The 17,365-nt window shown below is 36.9% G+C and overlaps 1 protein-coding gene across 2 annotated transcripts in view; it reads left to right on the top strand.

The window, feature by feature from the left end:
* ALCAM (activated leukocyte cell adhesion molecule) overlaps positions 1 to 5,427 on the top strand; it is a 245,039-nt gene extending 239,612 nt beyond the window's left edge. For both annotated transcript variants that reach the window (XM_020999925.2, XM_020999926.2), the window contains one exon: positions 5,309 to 5,427. In XM_020999925.2, the coding sequence (XP_020855584.1) occupies positions 5,309 to 5,396 (88 nt within the window). In that variant the 3' untranslated portion in view covers positions 5,397 to 5,427. The remainder of the gene's footprint in view (positions 1 to 5,308) is intronic.
* The last annotated feature ends 11,938 nt before the right edge of the window (positions 5,428 to 17,365 follow it).

A 17,365-nucleotide genomic window follows, 5' to 3' on the forward strand; every position in this document is an offset into this window, starting at 1 on the left:
ATCCCTTGTTTAGTTAAGTGCATGGCCTATCCCTGCCCTTAAACACTGCACCTCCTAGTTTCTGGGGTTTCCTTCAATTATCAGCTAAATTCCCATCTCCTACAAGAAGTCTTTCTCCATCTCCCTAAATCTTAATGCTTTCCCAAGTAGACTACCCCAAGTTTATGCTGTATATAGCTTGTGGATACCTAGTTATTTACATGATGCCTCCACTGTTGTTTTGAACAGAGTGCTGCTTCTTGAAATCAGAATTTTTTTTAAACTTTTCTTTGCCTCAGTGCAGTGCCTGGTACACAGGCTCTTAATAATTGCTAATTGGTTACTTGATTTATTTTAGTGATCACTTCTCTTTTTTAAAGGCCCTGAAATCATTCACTTAATAGTACTCTATAGAAATTTTCTAATAATTGAAGGTAAGCTCACCACCTATAGTTTTGTGATCTTCCCTCATCGCTTTTTGAAAATCAGAACATTTGCCTATTTCTTGTACTATAGTATCTCTTCTATTCTCTATAATATTTCAAAGATCAGTAACAATAGCCTACAACTCAATGATCACCAGTTCTTTCTACAACCTATATAGTTCCTCTAAGTTTAGTGACTAAAGCATGACCATTCTATCTCCTTTTTTTTTTTTTTTGCTTTTTAGTGAGGCAGTCAGGGTTAAGTGACTTGCCCAGGGTCACACAGCTAGTAAGTGTCAACTATCTGAGGTCACATTTGAACTCAGGTCCTCCTGACTCCAAGGCCAGAGCTCTAACCACTGTACCACCTAGCTGCCCCTCTACCTGCTTTTATAGTCACACAGTTCATCCATTACGTCTTTTAGACCACTTCTTGGATAACAGTCACTAGCCTATTTCTGTCCACTGTGCAGCTCTCCATTGCTCTTTGAATTATCTACATTTTTAATCCTTCCAAGAACTTTGTATTTCAAGACTCACACAAGTGGTTTTTTTGGGTTTTTTAAATGGGCTTTTGTTGCAGAGTTGCCTTTGAGACATTAAAATTGCTGCTTAACTTCCCAGATGGGTGGCAGCTAGGTCAATTACACTAAATGCTGTCTTCTATTCATTGTCCATTTGTTATGTCCACCCAATATCCATGCATGCACATGCACACACACATTTTAAATATGGTGCTGAATAGTAAACATGGCTGTAGGCAGGTATGCAACCTCACCCTGACCTGCCTATTTACAAATAGGTCCAGGCAGCCAGTTGGGATATTGAGAAAACCAAATTCCAAACATACTCAGTGACCTAAGGATCCTTTGGCCAGAGCTTAAGCAATTCACTTGTTTTCACTTCCAAACTTTTGTGTCCACTATCAGTTTCCTTCTTCATTTCTGCATCTCTCTCTGATTCAAGAAAATGTATCTCTGTCCCTCAACTTTGTATAAACAAAGGCACATGATTTGATGACCATAAAGTAACAACGCTGCTATCCACTTAGCAACTATAAAGCCTGCTTCACTAGTTTAAAGTCCTCTTTCAGCTGTAAGATTCTAGGAGTAGACCCTGAAGGCATGTTTGGTTCTTTCCTTTGATAGAATCAGGAAGTTCTAGCATTCAGGAGGACTAGAACAATCATGAACAATTTCTTGGACCTTTCCTTGTTATCTTCTTACTCAATGACTCACAGCACATAAAATTCACAATACTCATCAGAAGCTGAAAATGAGTTTGAATACAAACTAACAACAGGAATTCATTCCTTACCTCCCTACCTCAACTACAGGTGATTAGACAGGTAAAACCACAACCAACCATTCTTCACCAAGCAATATGTCTTGCTTAGAGTTGTAGAGTGGGCAGACATCAAAGCCTTAAGTGATGCTTTCTGTCAGAAGCACTATTATATAAATGTTGGCACACAGCGGTATCTCTTTCCTACTTATTCCCAAAGATCGTCAACCCCAAGGAATTTAACTTCACAAGCAAGCTCACAGTATTTCATCCTCTCTCCTTTACCCTTTCCTCATTTTCTCTTGAACTTCTTATAACATCAGAATCTTGATCTTCTCAATTTTAGGGACATGTAATTGTTTTACCAACAAACTTTCACCAACACATTCAATCCTTTACTGGATTTAGTGTCATCTCATTGCATGTTCTTATTCATATTTTCTTCTTATTTAATGGAAAAGATAAACTTATTTTTTAAAAAGATCATTAAAGGGGCAGCTATGTGGCACGGTGGATAGAGCACCAGCCCTGGAGTCAAGAGGACCTGCGTTCAAATGTGGCCTCAGACACATAACACTCACTAGCTATGTGACTCTGGGCAAGTCACTTAACCCCAGTTGCCCTCACCAACAAAACAAAATAAAAAAAGATCATTTAAGCGCCTTCTAAACACTCATGAGCTATTTAATAGTTCATTGTCAAAACAACTTGTTCTATTAATTATTCTTGGGCTTGGCTTCACATTCAGTACTTTTATCTCTTGGATTGTTGTCATTTTCTTTACCTCCATGATTGAGAAAAGACAGGAAAAAAAAAGAGCACTAGAGATGGCCCCAGCAGATACTGAGGCTGATGTCACAAGTTCAAAGTCTCATTTCACTGAGAAGTGCTATCCCCTAACATTGGCACTTAGTGAAGATAGCAAAGCAAATACTTGGCTCTAAAGCCTTGGACACATTTTCCTTAATTACCCCCAATGTGTTGATTCAAATAGTTTTCAATGACTCCTGTATCACCTACATAGTATCCATGCATGTATCTGACACTTCAGTGTAGGGTGATAGAAAATACAGACTTGAAAGCAGTTGATTCTGTGCTTAGCTATGCCATTGATGTGGGGTAATCACCATCAGCAAAATGTATCCTTAAAGCTCCTTACCCAGGAAGTAGGGACAGTATTCTGGGTGCTTATGGGAAGAACTTAACTGCGTCCTCAGTTTTTCTTTCTTCATTTTCTTTATGCAAGATGATGATAAACTTATTTACCTCTAACTTCAATATTTCAAATGATCTGATATTTTATCAGTGATGGTATTTTCTCACTTAGGAAGCATGTAAAAGCCCCTTTGGTCCTTAATAATTTCATGAGTTGCTGTGGGGAAAAAACCATCACCACCAGGCCTTCTGATGATTAACCACTCCAGTACTCAGTGAGATTGGTCCTTTTGGTAGGTGGATGACAGATCCACAAAGCATCACTGGCCCTGTACTCAAAGCTTTTCCAATTTGGAAGCATCTTCCCAAGGTTAAGCTCATATTGGCATAGCCTTTGAGAACACAGGACCTTAATGAAAGAACAGAAGTTTGATGAAGACCAATATTATGAGTAAATTCCAAAAGAAATTCATGTGTCTCTGGATTAGATGAAATATGGATCATTTGTTGCAAGAACCACTGATAATTTTGATGCATCACATTTTAAAAATGAATTTAGTAGATGAAATCAGTAATCATTTTCTAGATTTTGATTATCTGAGACAACATCCCCTTCAGACTGTTATCTGGAAAAGCTGAGCACTATTTGCATAAAATCTGGACATGCGAAATTTAAAATGGCCACAGGAGGACCAGAGACAAAGATTTCTAGATCTACTTAATTTTACCATGGGAAAGGACTTCAGTGGTCATCCTGTCCAAAGCCTTCATTTTACAGATAAGGAAACTAAGTTACTCAATGGTCACAATAGCTAATTTGTTATAGAGCTGGTACTAGAACTTTTTGTTCTTATTCTCTGCAAAAATGTTTCTAACGTACTTTATTGGATGATTTATGCAGGTGTGCCCTGTACCTTTATATGGCAGTTAACAATAATAACTAACATTTATATAGCTCTTTAAGATTTGTAAATTGCTATACATGTTATCCCATTTAATTATAGTGCCAGAAAGAAAATATTCATGTGATAAAGTAATTTAACTTAAGGAATTTACCTTGAGTTCATTCACTGCATTTTTCCATTTGTATCTTGGAATTTCTGACCTTGAAAAGATCTCATGACATTAAGGGACTCTCTCAGACTGGTCCAGAGTTGCTCACACACTTAATGAATGGATTTTATAGGCTATAGTTCAAACTAAGCTAAGCATTTAATTCATGAATTCATCCTAAACTACTTGCATTAAGTGTCCTAATTTGAATGAGTCATAAGTCTTTATCTCTCCTGTATGTATACTATACTTGGCTCCTTCCCTTTTCCCAGAAAAGTTGTGATTCTAGCCATAAGAGTTCCAGAAATCTTTTGCGTGTATGTAAGTTCTTATAGGCACAATATGTTTTTTTTTTAATTTAAGCTTCCATTTCCTTGAGCTTCTCAACCAAGGGGCACCTAACATTTTACATGGATTACTGAGTGCTTTAAATGTATTTAAAAAAAAAAACAAACACAGAGATCAGAGAGCTCTATTGTTGCACCATTGTGCCAGGAATCTAGGAGAAAGGTAAAATATTTGCCCTCTTCTAGCTTTACCTGAAGAATCTAGAAATTGAAGTTTCCATCTAGGGATTTGAGGAGAACTTCTTAAAGAGTGAGAAATGTCAACAATATTTAACATCCCATATCTTTAGCTGCTGCTGTCTTTCTAGGTTTTCTAAATAAACAAGACAGGAGCAAAGATTGTGATGTGACACCCATCCAGAAAGCATCTCCTACCCATGCCACTGCTACAGCCCCAGGGCCTTTAGGGTACACTCCTATATAACATCACCTAATTCTTTGTTGAAATAGAAACTGAAATTAGGTGCACAAGGCTTTGGTTAGGTTGGTGTGCATAGGAGAGGAGACTCCAAAGAGGTGCCCTGTTCCACTCTTAGTGTTCAGGGTAGTGTCTGCTGAGAGGAAAACTCTATATATAAAGGAATTACTACTTACCTAAAATAATTATAGGGGAAGGTGGAAATTATACAACCAAAAGATAAGAGAGAACTGATTATTTGAAGTCTACATTAAAGATAATTGAATTTTTGGTTGATCTTATGCCTATAAACACAACTCTACCACAATGTTAATTCCAGTAACTGGTTTTCTGTTTAAATGAAACTATTCACACTAATGCAGGGGTGGGGAACTTGTAGCCTTGAGCTACATGTGGCCCTCTAATTCCTCAAGTGTGGCCCTTTGACGGAATCCAAATTGTTCTGTGAAGTTTGGATTCCATCAAAGGGCCACTCTTGAGGGCCACATGTGGTCTTGAGGCTGCAGGTTCCCCATCGCTACACTAGTGCTTTGTCTAATATGTATTGGTGATCACACTCCACTTTCAGAGATGCATGAGTTTGAACCTTAATGGTAGTGGATGGACACATAACACACGCAATAGTAGTTATCTTACTTCTCTTATAGGACAGCATCAAAACATGTAAACAAAGACCTGGGAAACATGGAGGAAAACAAAAAGTTAGAAGAAAACAATCACAAAACAGAAGCTTAAGAGAATTTTTTTCCCCCAATTGCTGTTCCAGGTAGGTGGACTTTACACAAGGGTCTAAATGTAATGACTTAGTGGGTAAGTATGAAGTATCCTAGGAGATTAAAGGAAAAGAGGTTTTGAGGTACTTGTTTCATAATTCTGGCCTTCAAATCCTGAAAGAGATGTCTTTAGGAGTAAAACACAGCACTTTAGTGAGACCAAAGATTGGAAATTCACAGAATAAAAAACCATTGTCCTTAGAACAACCAACGTCACCCCTGAGATTTTAACTTTTGCCTTTTTGACCCCATTGCCAATAGGATTTCAGAAACCCAAGAAACCTCATTCTATGGGCTGGTTTTAACAATATTATGAGAGTATGTTTCAAGGTTCTAATGGTTTCATTTTGGGGAAAAAGGAAGAGGTTCACGTAAAAATGTAATCTAAGCATTTCAATGCAGAAGTTTTGCTTACGAGTGATACGATATTTATCTAAACTTCCCTTGAAAAACTTTCCAATACAAGGAAAGCAGCTCACTCTAGGCCTTTATGTATAACTAGAGAGAGTGATTATATATCTGTAGAGGTATGTGACTTCTGTATTTCTTTCTCAAGTATTAGAGAGGATGATGATTAGGCAGTTATAGTTACATTTTCTCACTTTTTGTGTTCCCGTGGCACAGACAGACATAGCATAGGTGGCAATGTAATATGGTAGAGCAAGAAGTGACTTTGGGGCAAGAAGGTGGAGGTTTGAATCCCATCTTTGCTTCTTATAGCTGTCCTACCTGTGATCTTGCACAAGATACTTTATGTCTTCCTAGCTTAATTTCCTCACCTAGAAAATGAGGGGATTAAATGAATGATTTCTAAAGCTCTGCTAATGCAACTAGGTAGTGCAGTGCATAGACTCCCAGGCCTGGAGTCAGGAAGACTCATCTTCCTGAGTTCAAAGCTGGTCTCGGACTCTTACTACCTATATGACCCTGGACAAATCACCTAACCCTATTTGCCTCAGTTTTCTCATCTTTAAAATGAGCTGAAAAAGGAATTGGCAAACCACTCCAGGACCTTTGTCAAGAAAGCCTGAAAAGTGACTGAACAAAAGACCTCTCTCAGCTCTACAACATATGAGAATTTGGGGCATTTGTGAGAATGATATACACTGCTAGTCTATGCATAGTCTTTGGAGTGTGAGGCCCATGTCCACCACAGTAGATAGAAGGGTCATTACAGTTAAACCTGTAAGGTAAGGTTTGGAGTGGAACAAAGCAAAGTGGGATCTGGTCATGTGGTAAAAAAGATGTAGCAGTGAAGAGGAGGCTTATGAGAGAGAAGAACCACAAATACCTCTAACTGATCTGATGTCACATAGGCTTGTTTTAAAGATCAGAAGACTGAGAGGTCAAAGTGCTCAATGCCTGAATGAGGTGCCTCTTATCCCCTTCTCAAATTGGAGCTCTGATTTTCAGGTTTCTCAGATTTACAACTCAGAGGAACACTTCCTTGTCTTTGCTATACGATTCATTTCACCAATCCATTTTCTTTAAAATTGGATGTGATATTTTCAGAATAAGATTTGAACTTCAAATTATTTTCCTTCTGGTTAGGGAAAGTAGAATATGATTTTAGGGAAAGGGCAAGTATTTTTATCCAATATATAAATGGGATGAAATGCTTGGTGTTCCTTCTGTGTATGGGTCTTACAGATTTGTCAAAGTTAAGCAATTCCCCTCCTCCAACACCACCCCTCCAACAAAATTCTTAACCAATCTCAAATAAATTACTTTAGAAAAAATGCATAAACTTAAGAACAGAACTAGAAAAGAATCAGGTCATATATGTGACATTTTTTCCCCAAACTGCAATTGACAGATACATATTGATTGTTAATGGTAATTTACCTTGGTTAATTTCTTTTCTTTCCACATTTTCAGAGAAAAAAAAACATATAGACCAATTGAAGCATGAACGTGGATTGTATTTAAGACATATACAAAGACATTGACAGCTATTCATGGTTCAAGTGTTAAGCAGTTCATTCTACCAAGCTGTCACAAGATTTTAGAAAATTATCTCAAGTAAAACAACAAATAGAAAAATTTAAGGAAAAAAAAACAAATTTTGGCAGCCATGATAATAGGTCACTATGTTGTGTTGTGTTTGAATTTTTTTCTGTAAATTTCTGCACTGAGGATTTCTTTTTTTGTTTGCCTTTTATGTAAATTTTTTACGTAGCTATTTTTATACACTGTAAGGCTTTGTTCTGGGAGTTGCTGTTAATCTGATGTATAGTGTAATGTTTTTATTTCAATTGTTTTTTATGGACACTCTTTGAGCAGGTACATTTCTGATTCTGATTGCTATCAGTAATGCCTCATTTTGTCACAAGTTCCTGAAATCCTAAGGTAGAAACTTGTGGCCATGTGGTAGGGGCATCACATGTTACTCTATTCAAAGATGTGATTTTATCTCTCTCTCTCTCTCTCAATACACACACACACACACACACACGCAAGTCAGGTTGAAAAAACACTGTTTCAACGTATATACAACAAACTAACACCAGTCAAAACACAAGCATACTAACATAAGCAACAGGTTTCCTAAAATGAAATAGATGCCTGTTGTCAAGAAACATGAACACCGAATTGGGGTTAGTACTTACATATAGAGATAGTTGCTGGGAATATTTCTTAAAAGGAAAAAAAAAAGTAAATCAATGAATCAATAACAGTTTGGAAAATCATGGTTTATATCCCCATTTCCATTATTCTTAATGTGACTGAAACTTCAAATTGATTTTGTATCCTTTGGGTTTTCCACTGCCTTAAAAAGACACTATTTGTCCTCTTTGAAGAAGATATCAGTCAGAATTGGAGATTTTCAACAGTGGTCATTATCAGAGCTGCGTTATTTTCCACAGGAATAGAATATATATTTTTTGTGTGTGTTTGTTTTTGTTAACTACGCTACAGATATTGAATGCACCTTGAGATAATTTAGTGTTTTTAACTGGTACCTAATTTATCAAACAGTACATGAAAGTGTAATAATGAAATGTCTATGTATCTTTAGTTACATTCAGATTTGTAACTTTATAAACATGTTTTACACTTGGACATTTTTAGGATGGTAGTATAAATGGAAATATTTTGAGGTAGATTGGATATGGGCCAATAGTGTATTTGTGATTAGCCTTTTCAACCTTTCCTCCTTCATGCAGAAGCCTGGTTTCTGAATAAACATGATACAGCCATTTTTGGCCTGAGTGTAACATAATTTTGTGGACCAACAACATCAAATTTCCAGTTCAAAAACCAATTATCCAGAGGGGAAGGGGAGACAAAAAAAAAAAAAGGAAACTGGTGACTTTTTTGAACAGACCAGTGAAAGTTGTTTTTTTTTTTAAATAGAAGTTAACAGACAAATTGGAGATTAAATTCAAGTGGAAGTCAGGAATGATATTTTGCCACTTCTGCATTCTTTAGAAACACACTGTTATTGTAAATTTGTAAAATGTCTGGGCAGTAGTGACTGATGTCTTAATAAAAGCTTCCTGTAGTACATTGGTATGGATTAAATACATAAGATGTCCTATTAAATTCTATAATGTATAAAATATTAGAGGGAAAAGAAAATATGCTATATTGCCTCTAAACTTTGATTTATTAAAGTTTTATTTGGCAGGAAAAAAATTGAATTTTGGTCAACATTTAAACCAAAGTGAAAGGGAAAAAAAAAACCAAAGTAATTTGTTTTGCATGGCTAAGCCATTCTGTTATCTCTGTAAATACTGTGATTTCTTTTCCTTTTTTTTTCTTTGTAGAGTTTTGTTTAAGGAAATTCTAAAATTTTTAAACACCTGTTTTCCAAAATAAAACATGAACACTAAAAGAAAAAGAAATTACTTATATATAATTTTTTTTCTTTTGGTTGTGGGAGATAAAGGCTGCAAAGTAAGCTGCTAAGATACTTTTGCAGAAAGCAGCAATGTGACACTAAGAAGAAAGGGTTAAAAACCACAATACTTTGGCTTCAGCTTGTGATAGTTAACTAATTCCAGAAGTAGCTGTCAAACCCTAGTGAGTGGGCCATCTGACATGGCACACTCCAGAACGAGAACAGAAAGCATGCAGGGACAAAGGGAACAACACTGTCCACTGCATCAAAAATTGGAAGAAGAAAAACGTTTGTGAACCAACATCTACATCAACAATATTGAGAATGAAGATGAACCAGTCCTCGCCATTTGAGGTTTCTGCTCCAGCTTCTCTCCAGTTTAACTCTTTGGCAACAGGAGGCAGGTTTTCCCAGCTTAAAGTTCACTCCCTGTCGGTGATTACAGGAACTGTGTGTGGAAATGGATTAACATGCCCATCTATGCCTAAAAGATAATAAAACTGAAGTATGTCTTCAAATGTCTGTCTCCCATTTTAGTCTGAGGGAATATTTTTCTGAGCCCATTTCTTTTTTCCTTTGGAAATGATTTCAGTGTCTTGTGTATGAAACCAAATGTTCATGGACAGCTGACTTAAGGTTGTACTCTTCTGTGAGTAACTGATAGTCCTGGGTGAGCTGAATGACAAATATTGCCACAATCTTTCATTACCCAAAGTTAGCTGACTTGGCCATCCAAAATAACCTCAGATTTCCGCAGATGAGTGTCTCTATAAAGTATTTCTTTCTGAACCTTCAACAGATAAGATCATACTGCACTCATGTTTGGCATTTTCCAGCTTTTTTTCCCCCCACCACTTTATAAAATGAATGTTTTCCCTATCCTTTAAACACAATGCAAACATACAAACTAACATGCTATTGGAATTACATTGGTAATTACCTAGGAAATAACTTTCATAGAAATGACCTCTCCAAGATAAACCTTCAAATGAACATGGGGAGAAAATAATAAATGTCACCAATTGAGACATTGACTGATCTTTAGAAAGCTAGTTGCTTGTGCCTTGGATTCATATTTGTCATCTGTTAAGTATTACCTGTTGATTATTAGAGATAATGAGTTTGTGTTTCTCTTACAATGGGACATTTTAACAATGTTAGCAAGGAAGAAGCTTTATCATACAATAGAGCTTAACTTGGTATAGTCCTTAGATTTCAAGGGAAACCATTAGATATTTGGCATGTCTGAATCTGTGATAATCTATGTGTAAGGGAATGGGCTTCTGTTATAGTCAGTCACAATGTAATTGGGCTAATCAGGTAAAGTTCTGTGTTGGCTAGTTGGGAAGATCATTTGCTCCAACACCCTTGTTTTCTTTTTCTTTTCTTTTCTTTTTTTTTTTTTTTTAGAAAGGACTGGGGAGTTTAAGTGACTTGTCCAAAGTCAAGCAGGTAATAAGTAACTGAAGTTGAATTCGAAACCAGGTCCTCTGGCTCAAAAGCTGGTACTCTATACCCCTCTGCATAGTTCTGCTGTAACTACTCTGCTTCTCTGTAGCACACACCTCCTTTTATGTGAAACAACTCACTTGTGTCAAAAAGGCATGAGCTTTGAAACATTTTTTTTTAACAGAAGCACCATACTGAACTAAACCACCCATACTTTCTTGCCTATCCCTTTCCTTGGGACCAGAGGCATTTGTGGCAGAGGTTAAAAACTACTTGTTGGAAATGTGGGATGATTTCCATTTAAGTACAGATTGTACTAAAGGATTCTTCCCAGTTTGAAGGTTCTACATATGCAGTATCAAATGGTTAGCTTTGATTACAAACACTGGCATCTCTTGAAGACAGTGAAACTAGCTATTCTAATTGACCTTATCAGTATCATGCTTTAAAAAGTGAACAAAATGCCCATGTATAAATATATAGAAGTATATTTTCTAAGACTTTTGCAAACAAAACACCATTGTATTAAGTATGCATAAAGCAAAAAAAAAAAAAACCTCTTCTCTTCCCCCCCTTCACATTGACCCTGATAAAAATAGCTGGCATCTATATAGTGGTTTAAGGTTTGCAGAGTGTTTGATATATATTAGCTCATTTGATCTCCACAATAATCCTGGAAGTTAAGTACTATTATTTTCTACATTTTACAAGTGAGTAAAGAAGGGAAGGACTTGTAACACAACTACTATGTGTGAGGCAGGATCTGAACTCAGTTCTTCCTGGCTACAAATGCAGTGCCCTGTGCCACCTAGCTTCATCTTTGTCTTCATCAATACTCCCCCAGACTTATATAAAACCCTTTTTCCTCTAGAACCTAGGACTTTGCTGTCCCTAGCTATTTAACTTTTTATATACATGTCTCTCAAAAACGGACACCTATTAGGAGTATCTAAGCATGCATTCCCACACCATAGATATGCCATTCGAAGTTTCTTCTTCTATCTCACTGTATTATCTACTTTCATAAAGGACAGCGGCTTATAGGAAATTTATAGGACATCGAGGACAAGAGAATTAAAATAAGGAATGATAAAAATAATTAGATGAATTAATTTAACTTATTTAATTCAATCATATTAATTATTTAATTTGGACTAGCTAAATAATTAAGTTGAGGAAAAATAAATAAAAATAGAATAATAATAAGAATCTATACATATACATACACATATATACATATACACGCACGTATGTATATGTGTGTGTATGCATGTATATGTGTATATGTATATGTATAAAAAATCTACCTGGGCTCCTTTTCTGCTGGGAGATAAGATTTGCTGATCAAGAAAGTGATTATTTACATAATTCTGGAAGGCTTGCCAAGGAGTAAGAGGTTAAGAAAGGGAAATGTTGGGGATTAAGAGAGAAAAGGTTTTATAGTTATGAGGAGAAGGGATGGCAGTTCATTTTAGATGCATGCCTATAGGTACAGCCACCCTGAAATTTCTGTCAATTGAAATGGCTCCTTCACAAACCCTCTGTAATAAAAGAAGCATCATTAACATAGAGATACAGGAGAAGTGTATTAGCATTGACCTGAGAAGAATCAGTTTTGACCAAAGGGAAAAGTAGATAAAAAGGCACCCCCAAATCAATTGGGTAACCTATGATGTGAAAAGAACACAAGGATTAATGAAGACAAATTCAGTGGAGGGGACATTAGTTAATAGAGTGGCTCACAGATGGATAGATAGTAGCTTGCTTTCTCTTTTAATAAAATAAGCTAGCATTTAAAGGGTGCTTTAAGATCTGCAAAGCTCTTTATACATGTTAACTCATGATACAACTTGGCGAGGTGAGGTTGGTCTTATTATCCTCATTTTACTGATGAGGAAGGTGAAGCTCCAAGAGGTTAATTAACTTGCCCAAAGTCGCAAGGCTGATAAGTGTCTGAGGCAGAATTCAAACTCAGGTCTTTATGACTCCAAGTCCTATAATCTATCCACTGTGCTTCCTAGCTGCCTAGCTTTTTTAATCCATTATTCTTGTTAATTATGAACTCCTGCCAAAGGAGTGCATGTTAAATATCTGTATCCTTTAGACCCCTTGCCATAGTGGCTTTCAGGAGCAATGATATGACCCCAGCCTGTTTCATTTTCTTTTTTTGTAAAATGCTATTCCTGTCTATGCAAACCATTTATTTGTGTTCAGATGGTAGAAAGTATTGAAAAGCATGATCCAAATGCTTTGGAAGTGGTTCCCAATGTTATCATAACTTTGCTGCTGTCCATTTTGGCAAAGAGTACAGCAGAAGGTCCTGTATATGTCCAGGTTTTTTTGAAAAAAGAAAATGCCATGTCCAGAGACATTAACCAGGCTGGTTAAATCTCTAGAAACAAATAGAAAATAGCAGAGCATGGCTAGCGATTTTGTGCTTCTAGATAAGCAACACAATACAGGCTCCAAATAGATTTTTTAAAAATATATATTGATATCTTTTGCTTTTACATTGCCTAAATTTCCCCCATATCGGTCCCTAAGCCACCTCCCAGACAGTCATCTCCTATAACGAAGAAGTTTTTTAAAGAAGAAATAAAATGAGGGATTGGGGAGAGGGGAATCAGTAAAACTGATCAATACATTGAAAAAATATGTCCAGTGTCTCATATTCATGGACCCTCCCACTTCTGTAAAGCAGTGAGGGGAAAGAGAGAAAGAGTCTTGTCACATCTCATCTTTGGGACCATGCTGGAACTCTGTAATTTTGCAACATGAAATTTTGATTGTTTTGTGACTGTCATTCTTTTTACTTAACATTTTTGTAATCATTGTATATGTTGTTTTCTTGGTTCTATTTCACTCTCTATTAGTTCACAGAACTCTTCCCATGCTTCTCTATATTAATCATATCTGTCATTTCTTGAAGCACAATAACATTTCATCAATTCATTACCATAATTTGTTTGGTCATTCTCCAATTAATAGGCATCTACTTTGTTTCCAGTTCTTTGTTATCACAAATTGCCACATTATGCACAAATATTGTGATTTCTTTTTTTTAATTAATAATCTTGAAGTATGTGCCAATATGAGATCTGAGTCAAGGAATATGGATATTTTAGCCACTTTGTCAAATAGATTTTCTAAAAATTAATTCAGTTGAGGACACCCTGGTGCATGAGATGCCTTGGTAGGAGAAATCCCAAGACACTGACCCCTATAATTGGAGGCCCAGAAATGAGCAGAGGCTGCTGCGGGTATGAGAGGACATCAGGATGAGCAGGGCAGAATTCACCTAGGATGATGGTCCAGAAATTTAGGCTTTTTGGAAACTTCTTACTTTAACTATCTTTGCTCAGAGGCGGCACAAACTGAGTTGTAAGCTGGTTTCTAAGTCAGGAAGGTCTGGGTACAAGTCCCACATCACACAGACGCTAGCTAGGTGACCCAAATATCTCTCTAAAACTAAAATCACAGAAGAAAATTACTGAGCTACATGCATGGGAAGAGAGTCTCCTCATCCACAGCTCCCCTATGACTAAATAGATAGAAATAGCTAACTTGTCCTAAACACCATTGTTTCTACATACTGAAGTAATTTAGGCAGTTAGGTGGTATAATGGTTAGAGTGCTGGGTCTGGAGTCAGGAAGACCCAAGTTCAAATCCGGCCTCAGATACTTATTAGCTGTATGACCTTGGGCAGGTCACTTTACCTTTGACTCCATTTCCTCAACTGCAAAATGGGAGTAATAATAGCATTTACCTTCCCAGGGTCATTGTAAGAGTCAATTGAGATAATATCTGTAAAGTACTTACCACAGTGCCTGGCACATAGTAGGCTTTTAGTAAATTTTTGTACCCCTCCCTATTTAGTGCTGTAGCACTCACTAATTTTGATTTCCTCTGAATTTTTCTTCTTTCAAATATTGTCATTTTATTTTATTGTGAACAAGGCAATCCTATATACTTGGCTTATTTGTTTTCTCTCCCCACCACTTACATATTGAGAAAATAATATAAAAACAAAACCCTTATGCCAAATATGCAGGGTCAAGCAGAAAAAAATTCCCAAATTGCCAAGTCCAAAAATGCCTGTCTCATTCTTCATATTGCCCTTGGAATCTCAATGTCTTGAAACAAAGCCTTGATCACTAGTCTTCACAGCTCTGTTAAGAAGTATTGTTTCATGCTATGTCACCAGAGAGAAAACACAGCAAGAAACTCTGTCAAAAGCTTGAATGGTAGTTATTACCCACAAAACTCAAGCTGTCCAATAGCAAGGGAACATAGAACCCACTCCCATCCCACCCCAGCCATCTTCCATCTATGCTTCCATTTTGATTCTGCATACTAAAAATCCAGTGTAAATTGAGCTGCCGGTCATCACTAGCCAAATGTGGGAGGTAGAACATTTGAGACACTTCCTTCTTCAGACGATAACAGCCTTGTCTCCCACTTTAAGTGTTCATCAATGAGGAAATCATGTTGTTGGTAAAATTTGATGAAGTTACTGCTGGGAAATTACTTCACAGGAACATCCCAGGGATGCCTGATTAAGGGGATTGAATATTTGTAGTAAAGATAGGTTTATGTCTAAGCATTAAAGTCATTGCTCAGATATTAAATCACTACTACAGTCCAATTAAGCCTGAAATCACGGGTTCTTACATTGCTGGTAAAAGCAGGAAATTCCGTTATCAGCAAGATAACAGCTGCCAACTCCAGGCCTAGGAATGGTCCTTCAATCAAAAGCTGAAGAGACATTGCCTATTGTTGAATCTGATCCCAAGTGTAGAGATTACTTTGGGGAAAGAATGTTTTGCCATTTTGATTTCAATTTCTTCTTAGTTAATGGTTTTATAAAGTAAGATAACATTTGATTGCACACACAATAGGTATGTAAGGTTGACCTTAGAATCTTAGCATGGTGCATTGTCTATTTTATACATGTGATCCCCAAATACCCTTCTTCTCTTGCCATCTTAAAAAATGGATCATGGTCGCTGAGAAATAATGTGCAAAGTGTTCTTCATCCATTATCATCTATTTCTATCAAGGGTTCCTTTTTCTTGAACATGGCAAGAATAGGGACTAAATCTGTGTTTTCACTGCTATAGGGAACTCTGGTAAGGAAACTCTGTCCACCAATGCATGTCAGCAACTTCTCTGCCACTTACATTCGGGAACATTGAAAGATTTAGTGACTTACCCGGGTGACATACAGCCAAGTGGTGTGTCCAAGGAGGAAATTGAACTCAAGATTTCTGGATTCCAAATGAAAAGAAATGTTTCTTAAATATACAATACACTCCAAAGGTAAAATAGTGAGATGTGTGTTTGCATTGCCTTTATAAGAAGTACCTTTACAACCCAGATCCTTTTGCCAGGGTAAAAATTATTTTGGGAAGAAATCAACCTCACCCAAATGGGAAAACTAAAACTTACTTTGCCTAAGAGACCCATCACCAATCCTTAGCATCTTAGCATCTGGGTGTCATTCTGCTTATTGCCTATTTTGTCAATTCCTGTTCCTGCCTTTTAATCTCAGAGAGGAGTTTGTAAAATTATATGCAAGGTCATCTAAGCTTAACCCAAAGACTTAAAATTCAAGCTTAGAAACTAAATACCAGTGGGGATCAGCAAAGGGGTAACTGCCTCAGGTGGATATAGTGAGCTCAATTATTCATTTGGTCTCTGAATGTGGTAAAAAGTTTGATAAACATGTTTCTTTTTACCTATGATGAAAACTAATTGAGTCTTTCCTCTAAGTTCATTTTGTGTGAATAGGAGGGCCAGCAAATTGTTAGCTAGTTTCTGCACCATAGCCTTTGATGTGGACTTTTGGCCCATGGTCTATCTGAAATTGAAACAAACTTTGAAAACTTGATCTTAGGAGAAAAAGATAGCAAATTCTTATCTCTCTCTCTCTCTCTTGTTTTGGTGGGGGAAGGGAAGCAGAAATATTAAGGTTTAATCCCTACAATTAAGGTAGTTTGTGACAGTGGATAATTTCATTCATTTTTCCTCTTCTCCCATGATATCTGATCTGCATCTTGTCCTAGTGGAAACTGAGCTAGTGAGCAGCTCATTGGGTCAAACCAGCATCGAGGAAGCTCTACCTCCTTCACTTTCAGGGCAGGCATACCTTATTAATATCCCTGGTCAGCCTTTGAATATTGTCTCCATCCTCCCTGATCTATCTTAAAACAATTGGGCTCTGATCAAGATTAGTATCAATGCCCATTAATAGAGAACCTTATGGTTTATAAAGCATTTGCTCACAATAGCCTGGTAATTAGGTGGTGAAAATAGTAGCATTCCCATTGAATACATGAAGAAATCTAGGTTCAGAGAGGTTAAGTAGTTTGCCCCAGGTCATGCAGCAAGCCAATTTTCAAAGCCGGGTAGACAAGGATTTTCTGACACTGCCCAGTGTGCTTTTCATTGCTATACCTGGCTTGTAAGGTCCCAAACTCCACCTGCCACAGCAAAATACATTTTGTTGTCACCTACCCATTTGTATCCAAATCACTTCAGCCTCACAAACATAATTTGACAAAGGCAATTCTTAGGCATGTAGGTGTATTGGCAGACTGGCAGTATATTGTCCCCGCTTTTGAAGCCTACTGGCTGC

The sequence above is a fragment of the Phascolarctos cinereus genome, unplaced genomic scaffold, assembly GCF_003287225.1.
Source record: "Phascolarctos cinereus isolate Bilbo 61053 unplaced genomic scaffold, phaCin_HiC Scaffold_726;HRSCAF=1367, whole genome shotgun sequence".
Classification (NCBI taxonomy): Eukaryota; Metazoa; Chordata; class Mammalia; order Diprotodontia; family Phascolarctidae; genus Phascolarctos; species Phascolarctos cinereus.